General features: G+C 44.4%; 1 protein-coding gene across 2 annotated transcripts in view; it reads right to left on the reverse strand.

Moving 5' to 3' along the window:
* The window catches only part of XPO6 (exportin 6), a 103225-nt gene extending 81163 nt beyond the window's left edge, over positions 1-22062 (reverse strand). For both annotated transcript variants that reach the window (XM_021700621.1, XM_021700620.1), the window contains exon 1: positions 21512-22062. In XM_021700621.1, the coding sequence (XP_021556296.1) occupies positions 21512-21514 (3 nt within the window). In that variant the 5' untranslated portion in view covers positions 21515-22062. The remainder of the gene's footprint in view (positions 1-21511) is intronic.
* Between the last annotated feature and the right edge of the window lie 439 nt (positions 22063-22501).

A 22501-nucleotide genomic window follows, 5' to 3' on the forward strand; every position in this document is an offset into this window, starting at 1 on the left:
GAAGGTGGATAAATGGTGCTTTGTCCCTTAAGGCACCTACATGACAAGTTTCTCAAACCCTGACTAAAATTTGTTATGTTTTATCTAATTGCCTCTAAAACACCCCCTCTGAAGCATAACCTTTGGGGCACCTGGGTGGCTCAGTCAGTTAAGCATCTGACTCTTGATTTCAGCTCAGGTCTTGATCTCAGGGTCCTGAGGTCAAGCCCCACGTTGGACTCTCTGCTAGGCGTGGAGCCTACTTTAAAAAATAAATAAATAATAAAATTAAAAAATAAAGCTTAACCTTTTTACAAAATCAATGCTGGGGAAAAAAATAGCTCTTTTTCAAAGAAGCTTTTATCAAGCTTTTTGGCACCTTTTCCAGGAGCCACGTTCCGCCTATCCTATAAGGAGGTAAATCATATGAGCCTCCTATATCTAGGTTCATGGCCTCCTTGACACCAAACCTAAAAAAATGAAGACTAGCATCCCAGAGTCCCTTTCAAACATTCCTGTGCCATACCCAGAACAGTGTTTTTACTGCATCCGCCTATATATAAAGAAGATTTCTGAGAAAAGTGATTCTGTACTAGCTACTGACCAAGGCTGAAAAGTATGCAAAGCATACCTGATGTTATTACAACAGATGCCATAAGCAAAGACATTCAATCTCATATAAACTTCCTGGGAAGCTAACAGGATTATCGTGGGTGTTCAAACTCTCAAAAGAACCCTCTTTCTCCACTACTCTCTTCATGGCAAAGAAAACAGATGAGCAAAGAATTCCCCCTGGCCCTCAGGCCGGCGTACAAGCATTAGACGAAATACAAAGATAAAAGAAGGCATGATGAGAATCAATGTGACATCTATGTGGCCCCCCGATGTCACCCGGCTCAGGCTCAAAACACTAGAAAGCAGGAAAGCCTGGAGAGGAAGCCCCAGTCAGGAGGGCACCGTTCACAGGTCTTCTCCCACCTTCCTGTCTCTGTTCTGTGGGTCTCAAATGGCAGATACTAACCTTAAAAAAAAAAAAGAAAGAAAGAAAACCACACGTCATGATTCAGTAGAAATCTCACTTCACTTCTCTAAAAACAAACTGTGTCGAAACCAGTTGGACCTTGGAAGTCCAGCACTCAGAAGGGCAGGCCCTGAAACCCAGGGTGCCGTGTGCCTTGCTCACGTGCACGCAGCTAGTGAGCAGCAAGCCAAGCCTCCCAACTCCGTCGCATCCACGCCCGTGTCCAGGTGTCCCTTAGCCTGTCTAATAGAGAAGTAGAGGCAAGGCCAAGCAGAGGGGTCGTCTAGGGCTCCAGATGTACAGTGAAGTAACTCCAAAAATTCTGTGAAGTTACAGGAAAGAACGTTTTCTACTGCAGGAAAGAAATGGACACACGCCATGTTCTGGGAAAGCAAGGCCAGGGCAGAAGCACTTACCATGACTCCAGGAATGCGTGTCTGGGACGAATGATTGAAGTTATGCATTTGTCTCAGAAGGGCTGCTCGTTGTCTTGCCTACAGCATAACCCTGAAAGTACGTACCCTTTGGGAGTAACCATGGATATAACTTTGTACAGTATCATCATGCAGATACTGATGCATGATCAGATTAATATCTGATTAAAACATGTACTTTAGCCACATCTAAACAATTCTAATCATTAAAAGGCACTTTCCTGCTTTAGTCTAAAACTACCATCAAGCTGACCAATGGCAAAAAATACCTCCCAGTATTTCTTGGGCTTGCACAGTATTTCTTGGGTTTGGGTCAAATTCTCTGACTCTTTCATTAAAAAAAAGGGGGTCTGTTTACTGCTGAGGACTAGGAGGTAGAAACAGGGTTAAGTGCCAGGCATCTGGGCCAGAAAGTCCAACTGGTCCCCCTGTGGTGGTGATAAAGTCGAGGCAGCATTTTCTGTCCCCCCCCCCGCCCCGGGGACCAATTAGAGGAAACATCTTGTACACAGAGAACAGTATGTTTTATGCTGGGAAAACCTATCCATGTACTATACGGGACAGTACATAAAAACAAGAAGAACCAATTAGCTACCAATGGACAGGAGCCCTGGTTTCAAAAATTTAAAACAAATCTAAAGAAGATTAAAGAGTCATGACAAGTAAATGCTACACTTGATTCTAAGGCTAGATCCTGTGCTGAAGGGGAAAAAGTGCTATGAAGGACAGAATTGGGCCAAAGGACAAAACTGGATACTGACAGTAGATCAAAGTCCTGAATCAATGTTATATTAACGGAGGCTGATAACTGCACTATGGCTTTGTAGAGAACATCCCTGTGAGAAAATACACTACATAGGGTCAATGGGCCAGAATGTAGGCGACTTCCTCTCCAACAGTTCAGAAAAAAACACTACTTGTGCATACATTTATATATGGATGTGCATATATATACATAGAAAAGGTGCAAATAATAAGGCAAACAGGGCAAAATGTTAACAATAGTGGAGTCTGGGTAAAGGGTATGAGAGTGTTCTTGCTACTACTCATTCCTTGCAATCTTTCTGTCAGCTTCAAATTATTTCCAAATAAAAAGTTTTTTAGGGGTGCCTGGGTGGCTCAGTCGGTTAAGCGGCTGCCTTCAGCTCAGGTCATGATCCTGGGGTCCTGGGATCGGGCCCCATGTCCAGTTCCCTGCTCAGTGGAGAGTCTGCTTCTCCCTCTCCCTCTGCCTGCCACTCTGCCTACTTGTGCTCTCTCTCTCTCTCTCTGTCAAATAAATAAATAAAATTTAAAAAAAAAAAAAAGTTTTTTAAAACTTCTGTCAGATTGGTACCCTCCCACTTTGCGCCCCACTGCTCCAAGCTGGCTGGGTAAAGAGGCAAGAGAAAGTGAGACAAGGATACAACAGGCAAGAGGAGCCTGACAGTTCTCTCACATGCCAGGTTTACTATCACGCCGTTTTTGAAGAGGATAGTACGTAGCCTAGGCATTAAAAATTTTGCATCTGCTGGTTGGGCAACAAGCATATCCCACTAGGAGCTAAAATACATGTAAGTTACATGCTTATTTATTTATATTACAGTGGAAGGCTTTAATTACACAATCAAAAAAGCGAATGATAAGAATAGTTACGCTGCAAGAAACTGTCTAAGATAAGTAAGTAATAGAGCCCAAAATAGGCTCGCTCTTCACGATTCCATCTGCTGCGTTTTCCCAGGTACTTCTCCCAGGAAGATGAATATTTATATCTGCATGCCTAGTCAATTAAACGCAAGAGATACTGAGCACATTAACACAAGGCATGCTATCAAGAAATCCTAAGACAGGACCACAGAATCTTAAGAGAGAAATATAAACCCCAGAGATCAGCAAGTCCAACCTCACTTTCAGAGAAGGAAAACGAAGCTCAGAGAGAGTATCCTGCCCAGTCAACCAGCTATTGGTGAAGTGAAGGCCCTGAGCAGGGCCACCAGAGCCCTCTCCCAGCGGCAGCTCCTCTACCCCTTAAAGAAAGACACAGGGTTCTAGGGCTATGAGGATGATGAGTGAGCCGGCGTTACCTTGCAGGGCATGAAATCAGGGAATGAATGTGAAGTTGATAGAGCACTATAAACGCATGCTGCAAATCTAAAATCCCAATCAACACTACAGCTCATACATAAAGGGTTTCACATCGCTGCTCTTACTACCTGCAACTGCTTAAGAGCAAGTTTTGTAAAACCCTTGCTACCTTCATCCTGAATTATCCCGAGACAGCACTGGCATTTTAAATACCAGTTAAAATAACATTTATTTCATATTGGCAAAAAACTCCAGGCCGTATTACAGACTGTTGGGTTTTGAAGGAGCATAATCACTTCCTTTCTGCTTTCCAGGTTCTATCCAATTGCTACAGAGTCTCAAGCAATCAAGTGTAGATCAAAGTCCAATGTCCTCTTCACAACTGGCAAAGCTGCAATGCCGCCTCCTCCCCATCCTGAACTGACCAGCCAAGCCCAGCAACAACAGGAAGGCAGGACACGGCGGGAGACAAACTTCTCTTGAAGATAAGCAGGTGAGAGAAGTCCAAGGACAGAGCTAGGCAGTGTTCTGACACAGTGACCTCACACCTGGGAGGTAAGGGCCAATGGTGTTGGGCTCTTCCCAATGCACCCCTCATAAAGAAATCAGGAGTAAGGAAAGAATGAGAAGGGGAAGACAGAGCTCAGAAGAATGTGCTCCAATACTGCTCCCACCCGGGGTGCAGATAACAACCCCTCAAACGCGCAGCAAGCCAGTAATGAGGACAGAGGAGCAACATGGTGAATGTACATACTGTAACCTTACTGAACTGCACATCTGAAAATGGTAGGGACACCTGGGTGGCTCAGTCATTAAGCGTCTGCCTTCGGCTCAGGTCATGATCCCAGGACTCTGGGATCAAGCCCCACATCGGGCTCCCTGCTCCGCGGGGAGTCTGCTTCTCCCTCTGCCTGCTCTGCTTGCTCTCCCTGCTTGTGCTCTCTCTCTCTGACAAATAAATAATTAAAAAAAAAAAGGTAAATTTTATGTTTATTTTACCACACACACACACACAAAAAAACAACCCTTGACTGGGGGGGGGGGGGGGGGAATACTTTAAGGCACCATTTCTAATATATTAAAGTATAAGCATGATTAAGTAAATAGTAAACAATATGAACCTATAACCTGTAAGTGTGACCTATAAATCCTATAAAGAGACAAAAATAGGGGAGGACGTAGCTACCAAAAAATAAAAAAAAAACAAACCAGACAAAAATAAAATCTAAGTTGGTGATAACTTTTCCTACCGCCCCCCCCCAAAAGATATTACGGAAGAATGAAGCCATTTTTTTAACCTATTAAATTTGCAACAATTTTCTTAAGACTACCCAATGCTGAGGGGTGTATTATCTACAGCTGGTGGGAAGAATAAACTCATATAAACTTTCTGAAAAATATCTGATGACGTACCTTAAAAATGTTCATACTAAATCTAAAACTATTTTAAAATAAAAGGTTTAGGGGCACCTGGGTGGCTCAGTCGTTAAGCATCTGCCTTCGGCTCAGGTCATGATCTCAGGGTCCTGGGATCAAGCCCCACATCGGGCTCCCTGCTCGGCGGGAAGCCTGCTTCTCCCTCTCCCACTCCCCCTGCTTGTGTTCCCTCTCTCACTGTGCCTCTCTCTGTCAAATAAATAAAATCTTAAAAAAAAATAAAAGGTTTAGGGGCACCTGAGTGGTTTAGTCGTTAGGCGTCTGCCTTTGGCTCAGGTCATGATCCCGGGGTCCTGGGATCAAGCCCCACATCAGGCTCCTTGCTCAGCAGGAAGCCTGCTTCTCCCTCTCCCACTCCCCCTGCTTGTGTTCCCTCTCTCGCTGTCTCTGTCTCTGTCAAAAAATAAAATCTTTAAAAAATAAAATAAAAATAAGATAAAAGGCTTATTAAAAAATCTTCATACCCTTGGGTCCTTCTGGGAATCTAGCCTAAGGCAATTTTCTGAAATACAGAAAAAGCTCTTTGCAAAAACATTAATCACATTATTATTTACAATGGCAAAAAAAATGGAACAACCTAACTGCCCAAGAATCCATGCAATGCAATATTACACAGCCACTGTAAATATTTATTAAGTATTTGATGATCTGGAAAACCACTTATACTATAATGTTACATGGAAAAAGCAGAAGGAAAAAAGTGCATTTACAGTGTGATCTCAGCCACATTTAAAAAGTAAACAGGAAAAAAGACTAGAAGGAAACAAAATCCAAGAAGCTGAATCAGAGGACGGTGAGCTCCTGTCTGTTTTGTACTTATAACAATAGTCTACAGAGTTCAAAATACTTTTTCCCATTAGGGAAAAAAGTAACTAGGCAAAATCAAGAGGTGGCAGAGAAGACCGTGACAGCATCAGCACCTACTTCAATACCGAACGGGAGGAGAATGAAGCAGCCACAGAAACTGAGCTAACTCGCTGGCCACAAATCTTCGAAGGCTTGACTACTTTTTTTAGTCACTTTTTTAAAACTAAATCCCCATGGGAGAAGAGGATGCAGGAACCCCCTGTGCTATTTGTGCAACTCCTCTGCAGGTCTAAAAGTACTTCAAAATAAGATGTTTAAGTTAAATACATAAATCCTTGAAAGATCACTTACTTTGTCTTTCTCTCAAAACAGAATGTGGAATGTAGATGAATAATTTCCTGGGCTGGATAGAAGCACAAGGCTCCTTTTGTCATGAATTAAATAAAAGCCTTGTCTCGAGTGGATGCCTTCACAGAAATCACCGGGGCTGCCTAGTAGACGGCTCGCTCTTCAGCATTTCAAAGCTTTCGTCGTCAAGAACTGACCACTCTTCCATGTGTATCTGTGGCTCCATCTGCCCAAAAATGGGCCTTCTGCTTCTCCACCTCAAGCCCCAAATTCTTTGCCTTGTGACTTCCTATTTCTGCTCTGAAACCCAACCAAGGTGTCACCTCCTCTGTGAAGCCTTCCCTGATATAGCTCTCCAATTTGGCCAGGCTTTTTTTTTTTTTTTTTTAGTACAGTTGTACCTCTTACAAGGCTCTATTTCTGCACTTAACCTCCAGCACAGGAATCATTTGCTGACATGCACATCTCATCCAGAGTTAGAAACTTCCAGAAGTTATAAACTTCTAGAACTTCTCTTCACACTTTCCATCCTCACATTCAATAACTGTAGACCAGATTTGTTCCCAATTATTTTGAAACTCTATTGCAAGCAAGCCCTCAAATTCACCAACAATGCTTCCTCCACCTCCTAACTTTCCATTTTGGGAAGGAATTACAAATCACACACATAGGGGCGCCTGGGTGGCTCAGTCTGTTAAGGGTCTGCCTTCAGCTCAGGTCCTGATCTCAGGACCTGGGATCCAGCCCCACACTGGGCTGCCTGCTCAGTGGGGAGTCTGCTTCTCCCTCTCCCATTTCCCTCTCCCCCCCAACCCCGCTCCTGCTCTAATACAATCTTAAAAAAAAAAAAAAAACAAACACATACACACGTATCCATGCATAGACTTCATACCACAAGTTAAAAGTCTTTTTTTTTTTTAAGATTTTATTTATTCATCAGAGAGAGAGAGAGAGAGTGCACACATGAGCAGGGAGGGACAGAGGGAGCGGGAGTAAGAATCTGAAGCAGACTCCACACTGAGCACAGAGCCCAATGCAGGGCTCAATACCACAACCACAAGATCATAACCTAAGCCGAAACCAGAGTCTGACACTCAACTGAGTGAGCCACCCAGGCGCCTCTCAAGTTAAAAGTCTTTTCAACTTTCCCTCCATCATCAGCAATATTTGCAGTAGCCCAGCACTCCTCCAGTATTAGGAACTGCTTTCCCTTCTTTCTACACCTAGGGCATGGTGAATCCAAGACACCAAACTTAACATTCTACGCTTGAATTTATCCATGACTTCTATTTCCTCACTAAGAACTTTAATTTCCTCATCTTTTCATTTGTATCACCAGTTCCAGTAGTTGAATTTCTTTGGGGGATTATCTTCCATAAAGTAATGAAGACTTTTATAATTCCCAAGTCACAACCCAGAATGGTAAAGAACCCCCAGGTTGCACTGAGCTAGGAGGTCGGCTGGACCCACTCACTAGCCAAGTGACTTGTTCTAGACACTGCAAGCAACCTTTTTAAAATAACAAATGATTTCTCAAAGGCTCTAAAGGTCACTGGCAATCATCAAGACCACAAGTGTTCAATGTCAAGGAGTATGTGCCGATAAAAGTGGTCCACTCAAAGCCCTTTCACTTTCGATCTGTTCATTGTCAAGGTATAAAGGGGTATTCTTTTTCTCAAAATGTTTTCTGATATTTCTTCGAGGTCTTTAAAAGCCTTCAAGTATCTTCTCTTCATTAGAACTCTCAGTTACGATTACACCAGGATGGGATTTTTCAGCTCTTCTCAGCCAAGTAGGTCTGCCCCCAAAGGTCTGGAAACATGGGCCAGTCATCCCCACAGTAAAACGAGATCAAGGCCACTCGGTGTCCCCCAAAGATAACATATGGGCCTGAGCCTTTAATTTGCTTGTGAAGACTGGGGAGGGCAGAAAGGGAAGAGGGAAGAGAGGAAGAAAGAATATATATTGATTTTTAAACAATAAATGTAAATTAAGGTACGACCCAAGAGTTTCAAGAAATGTCAGATTTACAGAGAGATGCTCTGACCTACAGCCCCAGGACAGGGGCCTTCCTTTAACCAGGTGTAGGCGCTCTCTGCCATTAGGGGAGTTTCAGGAGAAAATAAAATCAGAGACACACTATGCATGACTGGTAAACTCCCTTATGAAATTACTTCATATATCCTTTAGCATTCTAAATTAACATTCTGGCTCATCAACCCAGTTAACAGACGATTACCAGAAAAGTCACTTCACCAAGGTGAGCTCCGCAGCTTTCTGGCAATGGAATTGCTTCCCACGATTCAACCTGTTTTTACGTGATGTTATGACAAACACAAAGCCAAGTGGGGAAGAATGTAAGTCTTAGCCACATGGATCATCAGATAAAAGTTCAGAAAACAATCAGGTTACACAGTCCCATCACTAAGACAATCACCTTAGTCAAGTCCACAATATAAGTATACATGAAATGTTAGCGTTCTTATCCTGAATAAAATCAGCTGCATGAGATTCATCAACCAAATGTGCAAGCCATTCCAAACATAACTTTATCGATTCTAAAATTCAGCCAAATTATATTTTTTTTAAAAAACTGTTGACTGACCCAATAGAAAAATGTACAAAGTTCAGGAGACCAGGAGTGGTCAGCAGAAGTGGGAAAAAATACGTATGGCAATAAAATATCAAAGATGTTCCACTTCACTCACAACTAAAGAAAGGCTCGCATATGATGTGTCTGATGTGCCATTTTCACTCTTCACATTAAAAAGCTGTAATGGTCGGCCAGAAGGCAGGGAAATAGGAAGTACCCATTAATGAGAATAGAAACTGACAGAATCTTTTTGCAGGACTAGCACTATCTACCACAATTTTTAAATACACTTACTGTTTGCCCCACAATTCTTCTAGAGATTTATCCTACAATTTCACAAAGTGGACAAAGATATATTCAACATGTTTACTGCAGTATTAGAAGCAAACACTAGAAATCTAAAATAGCTAACATCAGGGAATTAGCTAAATACCTTAACGCAGGCATACCAAGTTCTAGGGCAAAATGATAAAAAAAATAATCCACACTTGGGGCGCCTGGGTGACTCAGTCGGTTGAGCGTCCAACTCTTGATTTCGGCTCAGGTCGTGATCTCGTGATCATGAGATCAAGTCCCGAGTCAGGCTCCACACTCAGTGGGGTGTCTGAGATTCTCTCCCTCTCCCTCTGTTTGCACTCTCTCCCTAAAAAATAAATAAATCTTAAAAAAAAAACCCACACTAAAAGATATCCTAATTGAGTTACTAAACTTCAGCAACATGTATTTCTTCTAACAACCATGTAAAAAAGGCAAGCTACCTCTAACTGGGGTAAAGGGACAGCACTATATGAATTAGGCTAACCATGCTTTTCCACACAACATCATTCAATGGAGAAATATCAACAAAATTCTTAGGAAAAGAAGGTATGACCCATGAGTATTACCATTTATGGATAAGGACGACAGGCATATTCAAACATGAAATAATTCAAGGAATACAGCAATCATAACTCTTTTGAAAAAAATTACCAGCTAATCAATCCTGAAGAGATTAAGAGGGTCAACAAAACACTCAATCCCAGATGGTGGAACAATGTCTAAGGATCTGCAAGAAAGAGTGCAAACCCAGAATTTTATACCTAGCCAAGATATCCTTCAAGCATAAAAGCAGGCATTCTTAATTCACCAAACAAGTGACAATAAAATCTAGCCAACGGGAAGATGAATGAAGGACTTCAGATATAGAAAGACCAGTTAAAAGAACCAGTGGGGAACACTGAATCCTTTAAAATATAAAACCAAGACTAAATACTGAGGGAATATGGTTATGGAACATACTATAAAGGCTCTAAGACCCTGACAAAGTAAAGTAACAACCAAGAATGAGAAGAGAGAAATAGAAGGAGTCCAAATGTTCTTATTTTTCCTATTATTAAGTTCACTGATACTGCCTAGAACTGAAACATGGAATATATTTATTAAAAATGATGCCATCTTGGAGCACCAGCCTGGTTCAGTCAGCACAGCACACGACTCTTGATCTTGGGGTCATGAGTTCAAGCCCTACATTGGGCATAAAGATTACTTAAAAATAAATAAAATAAAAATGGTGCCATCTTCTTAATATCTTTTGTAACCTTTTTCCTTAACCTACAGGGATTTATCAAGAGCTAATAATAATTGAAGCAAAGATTTATTTGAAATTTGACAATTCCTTTTTCAGTTTCACTCGCTTTCTTTTTTTTGCTATTAAATTCAAGTGACCTCAAGGGCACTAGGCTTAGTGAAAAGAGTCCATCTCAAAAGGTTACAAACTGACTACACTCATACACCATTCTCAAAATGACAAAACTATATAGAGAGAGATAAGTGGATGCTAGAAGAGGGGAGGGGGCTATAACACAGAGAGCATCATCAGGCTTGAAGGAGTTCTATGCTGATGGGACAACTCTGTATCCTGACTGAGGTGGTAGTTACACGAATCAATACATGGACTAAACTGCACAGAATTATACATACAAGTGACTACAGGTTAAAAACAGGTGAAAACTAAATAAGGTCTATAGTCTAGTCAATAATTGACATGTACCAATGTCAATTTCCTGGTTTTGATACTGGACACAGGTTTGAAGATTCCACACTGGAGACTCGTGGCACTCCCTTTGCAACTTTCTGTATTTAAATATTTCAAAAAGTATAGCCTTTCTTTAAAAATGCAAGTAATAATAAATTATTTTTCTTTTACTTTAAAACTAACATGATCCCAAAAATCAGCATGATCACTTTTTAAATGAAAGTACTTATTTTAGGACTCCATCTCACTTATCCAGATAGATACATACATACAAAGACATATGGATGTTTATGTAAGGTTAATCATAGTTCAGGATAGCAGGATTCAGGGTGACTTCTTTTTTTGCCAATGTTCTTGGTACCTTTTACTACTACTTGATTTTTAATAAGCACGTCATTTTTATACAAAATTATCCAGTTGTTACTCTTTTTTAAATAAATAAAGAGATCTTCCCAAGTCTGATTACAAGCCAATTTACTTTTTTTTTTAAAGATTTTATTTATTTATTTGAGAGAGAGAATGAGATAGAGAGCATGAGAGGGGGAAGGGTCAGAGAGAGAGGCAGACTCCCTGCTGAGCAGGGAGCCTGACGTGGGACTCGATCCCGGGACTCCAGGATCATGACCTGAGCCGAAGGCAGTCGCTTAACCAACTGAGCCACCCAGGCGCCCATTACAAGCCAATTTAGAAACCAATGATTTTTTTTTCCCCCAGCTGCATTTAGCTCATAAAATACCTTTACCTTTTCAGGGAGTCTGAGACCAGAGATCTTTTTCATGATAACCTTCGTATAAAACAGCAACAGGCTGCTCTAATGTTAACTGAGCTACTGCATCTGCTACACCTAATGACTTAGTTGAACTGAACTGTATGAAGTCAAGCCACCCTCCTTACTGCAGATGTCCTGTAATGTGGTCCAGCTACCACCGTGCTCTCAATAATCACGCTTTTCCTATTCCTATCACATTAGAGGATATGCAGGTACCTAGTTTCTCCTCTATTATCAGGAAACTTTTACCATCTTGCACTTTCTATTATGAAGTCAGTTTTACAGGTTTTACAGTTAGATGACTATATATACTATTTTTCCTGGGACAATACACCCAGTTAGGCTACATTTCAAGTAAATATGCCTGTGTAAATGTGCACTGGCTTAAGGAGAAACCTACTGGTACAGAAAAAACGTGAGCTGTGGAGTTAGAACCTTGAGTCCGAATCCCATCTCTATCAACTTGCTGTGTAATTTTGGTCAAGTTACTAACATTACCCTCCCTGAGCCTCAGTGTCCTCATCTTCCCAAATGTACAACGGGGAAGTAGATAAGTAGAGTAGATAAGACCTACTTTGCAGGGCTGCCGTTACATTAAATAAGGACTTACAGAGTGTACACGAGGGCCCCTCAACAATGACTAGTGCCGAGTGTAATGATGAAACATGCAGACCTTTTGCTCCCTCTGACCCCCAGCTTCCTTCCTTTCCCATCAGCCTCCTGAACCTCCCTCACTTCCCTCTACACTGGGAGTTTCCTCAATATCCACAACCCCTTCCCTCACCACACCCCATCCCCACTGCATCCCAGCAGTTCTCCCAGGGGCAATTAGTGTCTGGCGCCTCCCCCTAAGCACACATTTACACAGCATTTCTTGTAACAACTTCCCTGCTCGCCTGTCCACCCCGTCAACCCCCCTCCCACTGTGTCTACTTGCCCAGGGGAAAAATGCCCTTCTCTGAGCGTGCTGGCTGCATAGGTTTTGGAAAAAGAGGGTGCTAGTTTACTATATTCATACTCTATTTCAATCTTACCACACTCTCCAAATACTGCCATTGTCATCCTTCTTGGATTTTTTTTCACCCCTGCCTCTTTTGATTGCCTCAATATCTGCAGAATGCTTAAGGGGCACTGGAAATGCAAAGAGGCCCAAGACTCACCCTGATATGGACTCAAAGACAAAGAACTAATCCTCCCCACCTGCAGGCTTGGAGTGGGACTAAAGGGAGGCTAGAGGAGTTGAAGAGTCTTACACTGTGCTCTTCAAACTTCTAAACTGACACTTACTAGAAGAATGTAGTCTTAGAATTTCTATATAGTAATAACAAATATATCAAAATAATAAAAGCCAAAAGAAAAAACCTAACTATAATCAAAGATGATAACTGTTAAACTACTAGCTGGAAGGCCTCAAAGAGATTATATTTAGGGTGGCCTTGAAATGGTAGGGAAGGTCTCACCTTCGAAAATGAAGAAAAGGACAGGAGATCAGAGGGAACAGCACTGAGCAAAGAGAGGTATGAAGTGTACTCAGTGTTCTGGGAATGACAGGTGGTTTGCTGTGGCTAGAGAACTGGTATAATTTGGGAAGTCTTTAAAAGACATTCCAAATAAATCACTTTAAGCATTTAATACATCATCTTCAATCTGTAGTGAGAGGACTAAAAGTAAAATTGTGAAAATCCAGGGCCCAAGTGTCTTCCGTCACTCTCTGGTCTCATTGGTCTCTGGGGGTGCCTGGGTGGCTCAGTCGGTTAAGCATCTTGATTTCAGCTCAGGTCATCATCTCAGGTTCATGAGATAAAGCCCCTCGTCACGCTGGGCGGAACCTGCTTGGGATTCTCTCGCTCCCTCTCCCCCTGCCCCTCCACCCTACCCTCCCTCCCTCCTTCTCATTCAATTCTCTCCCAAAAAAACAACAAAACAAACAAACAAACAAACCTGGCCTCTGACAATGGGGACCCTCAGTTCTGAATGATTTGGAGTCAAAGGGCATGCTCCCATCTGAGCTCTGTGAAGAGGACTCTGGCAGGAATCCTGAAGATGAACTGCTAGGGGGAGAACCTGGAAGCTGTCAAGATACTAAGAGCGAAAGCAAGAGACACGGCTTGACCAAAGTGGAGGGAATGGAAGGAAAGCCTGGGGTCAGAACACAAGTCAGCAGAGCATCTACAGGTCTACAGGTGAGGGACTAAAAGCAAAGAGAAAGTTAAAGATGACTCGGGTTTGCCACTTGAGTGTCCAGTGAAGAAAAGCCATGAACAGAACCAGGGCACAGGGGAGGAGGCCCTAACCTGAGGGAAGGATGATGGATTTGGTTTTAGACAGGTTTAATCTGATGTCTACAGGACAGTCGGGTGGATACCAAGGGCAGGAGAGTAAAGCCGAGTTCTCACTGGCACACAGGCCCTAACTGAGGCCATGGGAAAGACCAAGGGAGACTGACCCAAGGCAGTGGTATCATCGGAGCCAAGAAAAAGTATTTCAGAAAAGAAAAAGTCCAGTGGTTGCCAAGGGCCAAAAGGAAAAGTCAGATGGCATAAGGACTGAAAAGAAGCCCTTTATATTGGCTTCAGCACACAGAAGTTGTAGGTGATCTTGAAAAATGGTGAAGACAGAAGGTCAGTCTGCAATGGGTTACAGAAAGTGCGGGCGGAGAGCAGCAGCTACAAGCTCAGGAGCTCCCCCCCCCTTCACCCCAGCCTGTCCTGTCACATCTTCCTCGATTCGGACACATATGTCAACAATCTACTTTCGTAAAATCGTCAAGACCCTTGCCCTGCCCAATGCCAATCACCTGCATCTCAACACCGCAGCAACTGCCCATCTCCTTACAGAGCGAAGTCTCCTGTCATCTTCCTGTCAGGTTCTCTACCTGTCATCTCCATTCCTACCAAATCCAAATCACCAACTAAGTAAAACACCCACTATTCCCAGTCACCACGTTAGAGGCTTCCAAAATCAGCTTGAGCTTTTCCCTTTCCTTTATCCCTTGACTCCAGAATCAGTTTTTTAAGCAGTGAAAACTCTCTTGCTCAAGTCCTCCTCACCCTAATTCCACACCCAAGAACCGACCTTTGTCACATCCAGACATGCAAGGTGTCACAGGTTTCCCACCAATCTAACCTCTGCACGGCAGACGGATTCATCTTCCTTTAAGGAAAAACCAGCCGACAAAGCCAAACTCCCTAGAGTAGTATTGAAGGCCCTCCATAATCTAGCCATAAATTACCTTTATGGCTTTCTCTCCAGCTACTACTTGACAAAAACCACCACAGCCAAACCAGTCTATCCAACGGTCTGAACATGACACGGTTACACCCTTCTCTTCTGAAATATCCTCTCTCTGCAAGTTCTCTTTGTCACAGGGAACCTCGCTTACTCCCATGCTCTAAAGGCCCCTTGAACAGCCAAGACCTCCACAGCATTCCAACCACAATGTAACTGTCTCCCATGCCAGAAATTGTTCCAGACTCTTGGGACACATCAATGAACAAAGTGAAGATCCCTAGCTTTATGGAGTCAATATTTTAGCAGGAGAAGACAACAAAAAATAGACCTCGCAAATAACGTTATGTATATAAAACATTTAAAAACGGTAAAAGCTACATAGGGCGCCTGGCTGGCTCAGTCGGTAGAGCACACGATTCTTGACCTCAGGGTCGTAAGTTCAAGCCCCACGTTGAGCATCGAGCTTACATTAAATAAATAAATAAATAAGAAGGTCAATGCTGCAAAAAGAAGTAAAGCAGGATGTGAAGGAGTGGGAGTGGAAGCTCTGGAGAGGACGTGAGAACCAACCATCACTGTAGCACCGGCAGACGGCCGGACCTTGACTGTGAGCTAGAGAGAATGGAAGACGAGCAATCAGAGAGCCCTCTCCCCTGGAGTTCTGCTGCAAAGGGGAACAAAGAAATGGGGCAGCAGCTGACCTGGGTAGCAGTGATAAAGGTATTTGCCATGAGAAGACATAACGTGTTTGTGTCCTGCAAGTACCTAGAGCCCTAAAAAGTCCTAACACTCAGCAAACGTTAATTCCTTCACTTTCCCTTGACACCTGTGATTTTATCTTTACTGATACATATCTGATCTGTGTAACTATCTGCAAACAACTTTTCCTAACCCTTCAAGACTCAAATACGCCTCCTGGGAAAGCTTCCCTGGCCCCTCTCCTCAGTGAGTCTCCCTCAGATAGGCTACCTTTGTACCAATGCATTCTTCTACTACCACCCTCATCACAGGCTCTTGTAATTGCCGAATATAGTCCCATCTGCCTCATGAAACTGACTCCTAGAGGGCAGGTGCTACTAACCCTCTTGGGGTCAAAGTGTAACAGCTATGAGCTCTGACTGTGCTCTGACTCTTGAGCCAGACTGCCCGGGTTTGAATCCCAATTCCATCACTCAGTTGCAATGTAGAAGGGTCCTGGATGTTTTCATCCATAAAATGAGAAATAAAAATAGCCTCTACCTTCTGGCACCGTCTGGAAAAGTAAATGAGTTAATATATGTAAAATACATGGCATATTCTAAACCCTATAAATATTAACTATTGTATTATTATACTGTATCCACAGTACCTAAGATTATAAGCTTGACATAGGAAATCAATAAATTATTTCACGAATGAATAAAATGAGGCACTAAAAAGCTCTCGCTTACTGTAGAGAATTACTTCTCTACACATTACAGACTGTGTTTTTGTTTACTTTACCAGTAAAGTAATTCCATCATTTGAACCATGTCATGTCTCATTTTCTCAAAAGCTGTTAAAGTCATTTCTTGATTATCGAACCTGCCTCCCAGCCTAGGTCTAATTATGTGACTGCCTATGGAACCTCTGAGGACTGCAGAACCTTTCCCTGGCATCCCCCTGCACCACCATGGCTCCTTCACACCTCCCATGGCACGGGGCGCCATGTAACACCATTGATGAACAAGTGGATGACACACCACCTGAGTGGCCAAATCTAAGGTCTGATTTTGCCTCCATTATAGGAACCACTCACCACTCATTACGGGAATGTCACGGAAGGTGAATTCAAACATAAGTCTTTGTAACCAAAGCAATTTTCTAAGCAACTAGAAAAACACTAATTTAAGCAAGAACTCAGTTTTGCACACAATTTCCATAATAACCAACAGCTTGTTCAATATTAAGTAACAACTTTTCAGAGAAGTAGTGGGAATCTCTAAGATATTACATCACTTAAGAACTCATGGGAATTCAACAAAACCCAGTGATTTAATCAAATGTACTTACAGTATAGCTGTTATAGTAATTTTGTACTACAACTACAAATCTTTTTTTTTTTTTTTAAAGATTTTTACTTATTTAGTTGAGAGAGGAAGAACGAGCGGGGGAGGAGCAGAGGGAGAGGGACAAGCAGACTCCCCACTGAGGAGGGAGCCAGATACAGGGCTCAATCCCAGGACCCTGAGATCACGACCCTATCCTAAGTCAGACACTTAACCGACTGAGCCACCCAGGTGCCCCTACAAATCTCTTTAACTGGTTCTAAATTTGTAGGTCAAGATGGCTCCTAGAGGAACAGTTTAAAGGAAATGTCCATACTCTCCAGGACCCATCACTATCTACCTCAGAACCAAACAGAATATATTTGGATGACATTCCAATCATCTTCAATGATCTTCCACGTTGAGATCTGCACATGTGCAGACGGGCAGTCCCCAACCTACAATGGTTCGACTGTAGGAGGCTGCAAAAGCAATTCACATTCCGTGGAAACCATCCTTCGAATTCTGACTTTGGATCTATTCCCAGGCTAGTGACATGCAGTACGAAATTCTCTTATGATGCTGGGCAGTGGCAGCCAGCTGCGGCTCGCAGTCAGCACATGAGCACCAGGATCAACAACTGATACACCTACAACCATTCTGTTCTTCACCTTCAGTACAATATTCAATAAATGACATGACATATTCAACACTCTATTATAAAACAGGCTTAGTGTTAGATGGTTTTGCCCAACAAGCCACCCCTTGTGTGCTTACGTGTTCTAAACACATTTAAGGTAGACTAGGCTAAGCTATGATGTTCCGTAGGTTAGCTGTAATGAATGCATTTTCGACTTACAATATTTTCCATTTACAAGGGGTTTATCGGGACATAACCCCACTGTAAATTGAGGAAGACCTGTCCTGCCAAAAAGTGCAGGCTTTGGAGTGGAGCGCCTTGGTCCAAATGCCGGCTCCACCCAGGTATCCTACAGCACGTCTGTCATCTCCCCCTCTGGGAAAACTGGCCATAACGTAACCTAGCAGGGTTGGTCTGGTTAACCAGACCAGACCGAAGGACTACAAGAAAAATGAACAAATGAGAAATAGCTTACAGCAGATATATAATAAATGGTGTTTTTAGCATATTATACTATTTTCATCTCATTAGGATTAAAGTTTTACAAAGACATTAAAAAGGCTCAAACAGGGGCGCCTGGGTGGCTCAGTCAGTTAAGCATCTGCCTTCAGCTCAGGTCATGACCTCAGGGTCCTAGGATCAAGCCCTACATTGGGCTCCCTGCTCAGCAGGGAGTCAGCTTCTCCCTCTCCCTCTGCCCCTCCCCCCCTTGTGTGCTCTCGCTCTCTCGAGCTCTCAAATAAATAAAATCTCTTAAAAAAAAAAAAAAAGGTCGAAACGTGTCAACTAATACTCCTAAAAGTAAAAATGTTAAGAAAGAGAGAGGAAAAAAAAGTTCCTGGAATAAAGAAAGAGATGTGATCCCAGGGAAAAGCTCCTCCTCCTGTAAGACACACACCAGGCAACAGTTTCCTTGCATTCTGGGGACAAGGCCTGCCCCACCCACACCTCTGACCCTGGGACACCTACAGGATATGAACTTCCGGTGTCACTGATGAAGAAAGGATGTGATTAGAAGTTCCTAATCTGGTCACAGCCACTGTGGCCACCCCTTGTGTGCTTAAGTATGTGAGGTCTAGCTCACAAAAACCTTGACTCGAAACTTACCCCTAGAAAAAAATGTACATCGTAATCATGAAGTCAACTACTTTACAATAATTGCTCAAAAGTGGCCATTTTCATAATGCTCTGATTGCCAATTAAAATGAAATCTGAAGGGACGCCTGGGTGGCTCAGTCGGTTAAGCGTCTGCCTTCAGCTCAGGTCATGATCCCAGGGTCCTGGGATCGAGTCCCGCATCGGGCTCCCTGCTCCGCGAGGAGCCTGCTTCTCCCTCTGCCTCTGCCCCTCTCTCTCTCTCATGAATAAATAAATAAATAAAATCTTTAAAAAAAAAAAAATGAAATCTGAATGCAAGGGTGCTTGGCTAGCTTAGTCAAAAACCAATAAAACTCTGCCCAGGGGTCCTAAAGCAACATTCCTTGCACACTCCCTGAGGGGAGGAGCTTGTTTGCTTGTTCATCTGACTTTCCCTAGAGCCTGGTGTCCAGTGGCAACTTAAAATTCACTGAAAGATTTGTACACCCCTGTTCACGACAACATTACTCACAGTAGCCAAAAGGTGGAAGTAACCCAGGTGTCCATCAACAGATGAATGGATAAACAAAATGTGGTATGTACTCACAACAGAACATTATTCAGTGTTTAAAATGAAGGAAATTCTGACATATGCTACAACATGGGTGAACCTCTGGGACATTATGCTGAGTGAAATAAGCCAGTCAAAAAAGACCCAATACTGTATTATTCCACTTCTATGAGATACCTAGAGTAGTCTAATTCACAGAGACAGAAAATAGACTGTGGTCACCAAGGGATGAGGGAGAAGGGAATGAAGTTATTGCTCAATGGGTAGTTTCAGTTTTACAAGATGAAAAAAGTTCTGGGGATGTGGGGATGTACATTCACCACAATGTGAATGTACAATGTGACCCTTGAACAACATGACTTTGAACTACACGGGCCCACTTATACACGGATTTTTTTTTTTTTCAATAAAAACAGCATAGCACTGTAAATGTATTTTCTCTTCCTTATGATTTTCCTAATGACATTTTTTTCTCTAGCTTACTTTGTTAAGAATGCAGTACATAGGGGCGCCTGGGTGGCTCAGTAGGTTAAGTGTCTGCCTTCGGCTCAGGTCATGGTCCCAGGGTCCTGGGATCGAGCCCCACATCAGGCTCCCTGCTCAGCGGGAAGCCTGCTTCTCCCTCTCCCAATCCCCCTGCTTGTGTTCCTGCTCTCGCTGTCTCTCTCTCGCTGTCAAATAAATAAATAAATCTTAAAAAAAAAAAAAAAAAGAATACAGTACATAATACATATAACATACAAAATAAATACTAATCGACAGTTAACGTTATCAGTAAGGCTTGTGGTCAACAGCAGACTAATAGTAAAGTTTGGGGGGAGTCAAAAGTTATACATGATTTACCACATCAATGGGGGGCAGCGCCCATGACTCCCATGTTGTTCAAGGATCAGCTGTATTTAATGCTACTAAACTGTAACACTTAAAAATGGTTAAAATGGTACATTTTATGTTCTGTGTATTTTACAACTTAAAAGGAAAAACCAGAAAATTAACTGAAAGAATACATGAAGAAAAGGAATACTGAGTACTATCACTCACTAAATGTTCTCATACCTTTGGATTATTCATTAAGGAATTCCTAACACCACATTTTATAGATGAGAAAATTGGGACTCACAGAGCTGAACCAATCTGCCACTATACCACATACAGCACCTACTACACAGTGCTGCTCAGCATTAATGGTGCATTTTACCGCACTGGTTCCAAGCCCAATGAAGACAAGGGCCGTGACTGAGGTCTTCTTTCTATGCCCAGAACCTAACACAACACCCACAGGCCCCTTGAATGTTTTAAAAAATCCCAGTGGCCTGAACATCTATGTCACAGATGTCACTACGTCCCTTTCTCTACTAAATCCCTAACAGGGGTAAAATGGACAGCCTTAACACTTCCTTCACTGGAGGTGCTCAAACACAGGCTGAGCAATCAACCGCTCCGCCACGGGTTTACTATGTACCAAGAGTTGGGGCAGATAAAGGTTCAGACAATTTCATCTTTGAGGGAACTGAATCTACTGCTGTGGAGAGATAAGGCTCAGAAACAATTATAACAAGACAAAGGCTTAATAAACAGATGTGAGTACATAAATGTAAGGGAGTGCTGAGAGTGTCTTTGGGTCTGAAAAACGTGGTATCTTCAGAAGAGGTGGCTTCTCAGCTGGATCTGGAAGGAAGAACAGCTTTCCAGGCACTACCAGGGAAAAGGCCAGAGCATGAAGCAGAAACAGCATGCTGGTGTCAAAAGACACCCCTGTTCCTGACTTTGCTATTATCCGGATGAGTGACCTCTGCAAATCACAAACCCTCTGTTTCCTTCTATATAAACCTACAGCAAGACCCCATCCAACCCTGTGTGTTATATCTAATAGAAGCTCTGAAGTCAAACTGCTTAACTTCAGATCATGCCACTGTCACTTAAGAGTGACTGCCTCCGGCTCGGGTCATGATCCCGGAGTCCCGCATCAGGCTCCCTGCTCGGTGGGGAGTCTGCTTCTCCCTCTGACCCTACCCCCTCTTGTGCTCTCTTTCTCACTGTCTCTCAAATAAATAAATAAAATCTTTAAAAAAAAAAAAAAAAAAGAGTGACCTTGAGCTGGGTAATTAGTTGCTCTGTGCCTCAGTCTCCCCACTTCAGGAGAGAGCTAGGGTACTCATTAAGTAACAAATGTCAATCACTCAGCACAGGCCCTGGCACATAGTAAGCCCTCAATAAATACAGGATAGCTCCTGTCAAATAAGCTACATTGTTAAGAGAGGCAAACCCCAGACCCAAGGGTAGCGCCTGCTGCGTTTCCAGGTCCCTCCCAGTCCTGAGACATCCCTGGGGGGGGGATGGGAGCGCCGAGCTGGGGCTGCAAAGCCTGCACGCATGTGTCACTGCTGGGCTCGGCACGCGCCTCTCCCCGCCCCGGGGAGAACCGATGGCTCAGCAGTCCCGGGGCCCGCTCCCACCCCTCAGACCCGGCACCTGGGGGTGGGGGGGGCGGGGGAGGGAAAGGGCTCGGCCCCCACTCACCATGCTGGCCGGGGGAGGGGCGGCTCAGGTGAGCTGGCTCTCGAGCTTCGGACACGTCCCGCTCGCACAGTTCAGGTCATGGTCCCGGCAGGCTCGGGAAGTCCCCCGCCCATGCAAACACAACCGCTGCCCCACCCGGGCCCCGCGGGGACCCTCTAAAAAGAGCGCGGCCCCCCGGCCCGCCTCATCGGGGACCCCCGGAACAATTCATCTAGAACCACCCGCCCCTCCCCAAGGAAACTGAAAAAGCAGGAAATGGGGCTCGGAGGCCGATGAGGACGGCAGCGGCTCGGGGGGCCCCCCGCCCGGGCCCGACCCCCAAGGGGAGGCTCCGGGCCCAGGCAGGGGCTCCCGGCCTCCGCGTTCAGAAGCGGCTGCGGGCCCGGCCCCGAGGCTGAAGGGGCGGAGGCTGAAGGGGCCTCGGCGGCGCAGCCCGGACGGCCGGCTCAGGGGAGAGGCCCGGGGGCCCGCGCTGTCCTCGCCGCCTCAGCCCACACGGCCGCCGCCGCCGCCCCGCGGAGCATCCCTGCGCGCGTCCGCCCCGGAGCCGCCCGCCCGCGCCGCGCGGCCGCCCCCGACCAACAGCCCCAACGCGCCGGAAGTGGCGAGCGCCCGGCGCGGCCCCACGGCGCGGCCGCCGGGCTGCGGCGCTGGAACCGGACCAATCCGGAATCGAGCGGGGAGGGGGTGGGGGGGCGCGGGGCGGGGCCGCACCTGACGGCTCCCGCCTGGCCCCGCCCCCGCCCGGCCCCGCCTCGCGCCCGCCGCCCATCCACGCGGGCCGGCGGCCATGTTGGTAAAGGGCCCGGGTCTGCCATCTTAGTAAAGGGGCGGTTTCCCTTTCGCTTCGGTAGCCCATTCATTCCTCAGATCTTTAGGGAGAGTCTTCTACACTCCAGGCTCCCGGACCGGAAGTCAGTGACCCGCAGCCTCTGCCCTCGTGGAGCCTACAGTCACTCAGTTCACGCACGTTTTAGCCCTGCTATGACC

Source organism: Neomonachus schauinslandi, chromosome 5, assembly GCF_002201575.2.
Source record: "Neomonachus schauinslandi chromosome 5, ASM220157v2, whole genome shotgun sequence".
In the NCBI taxonomy this organism is placed as follows: Eukaryota; Metazoa; Chordata; class Mammalia; order Carnivora; family Phocidae; genus Neomonachus; species Neomonachus schauinslandi.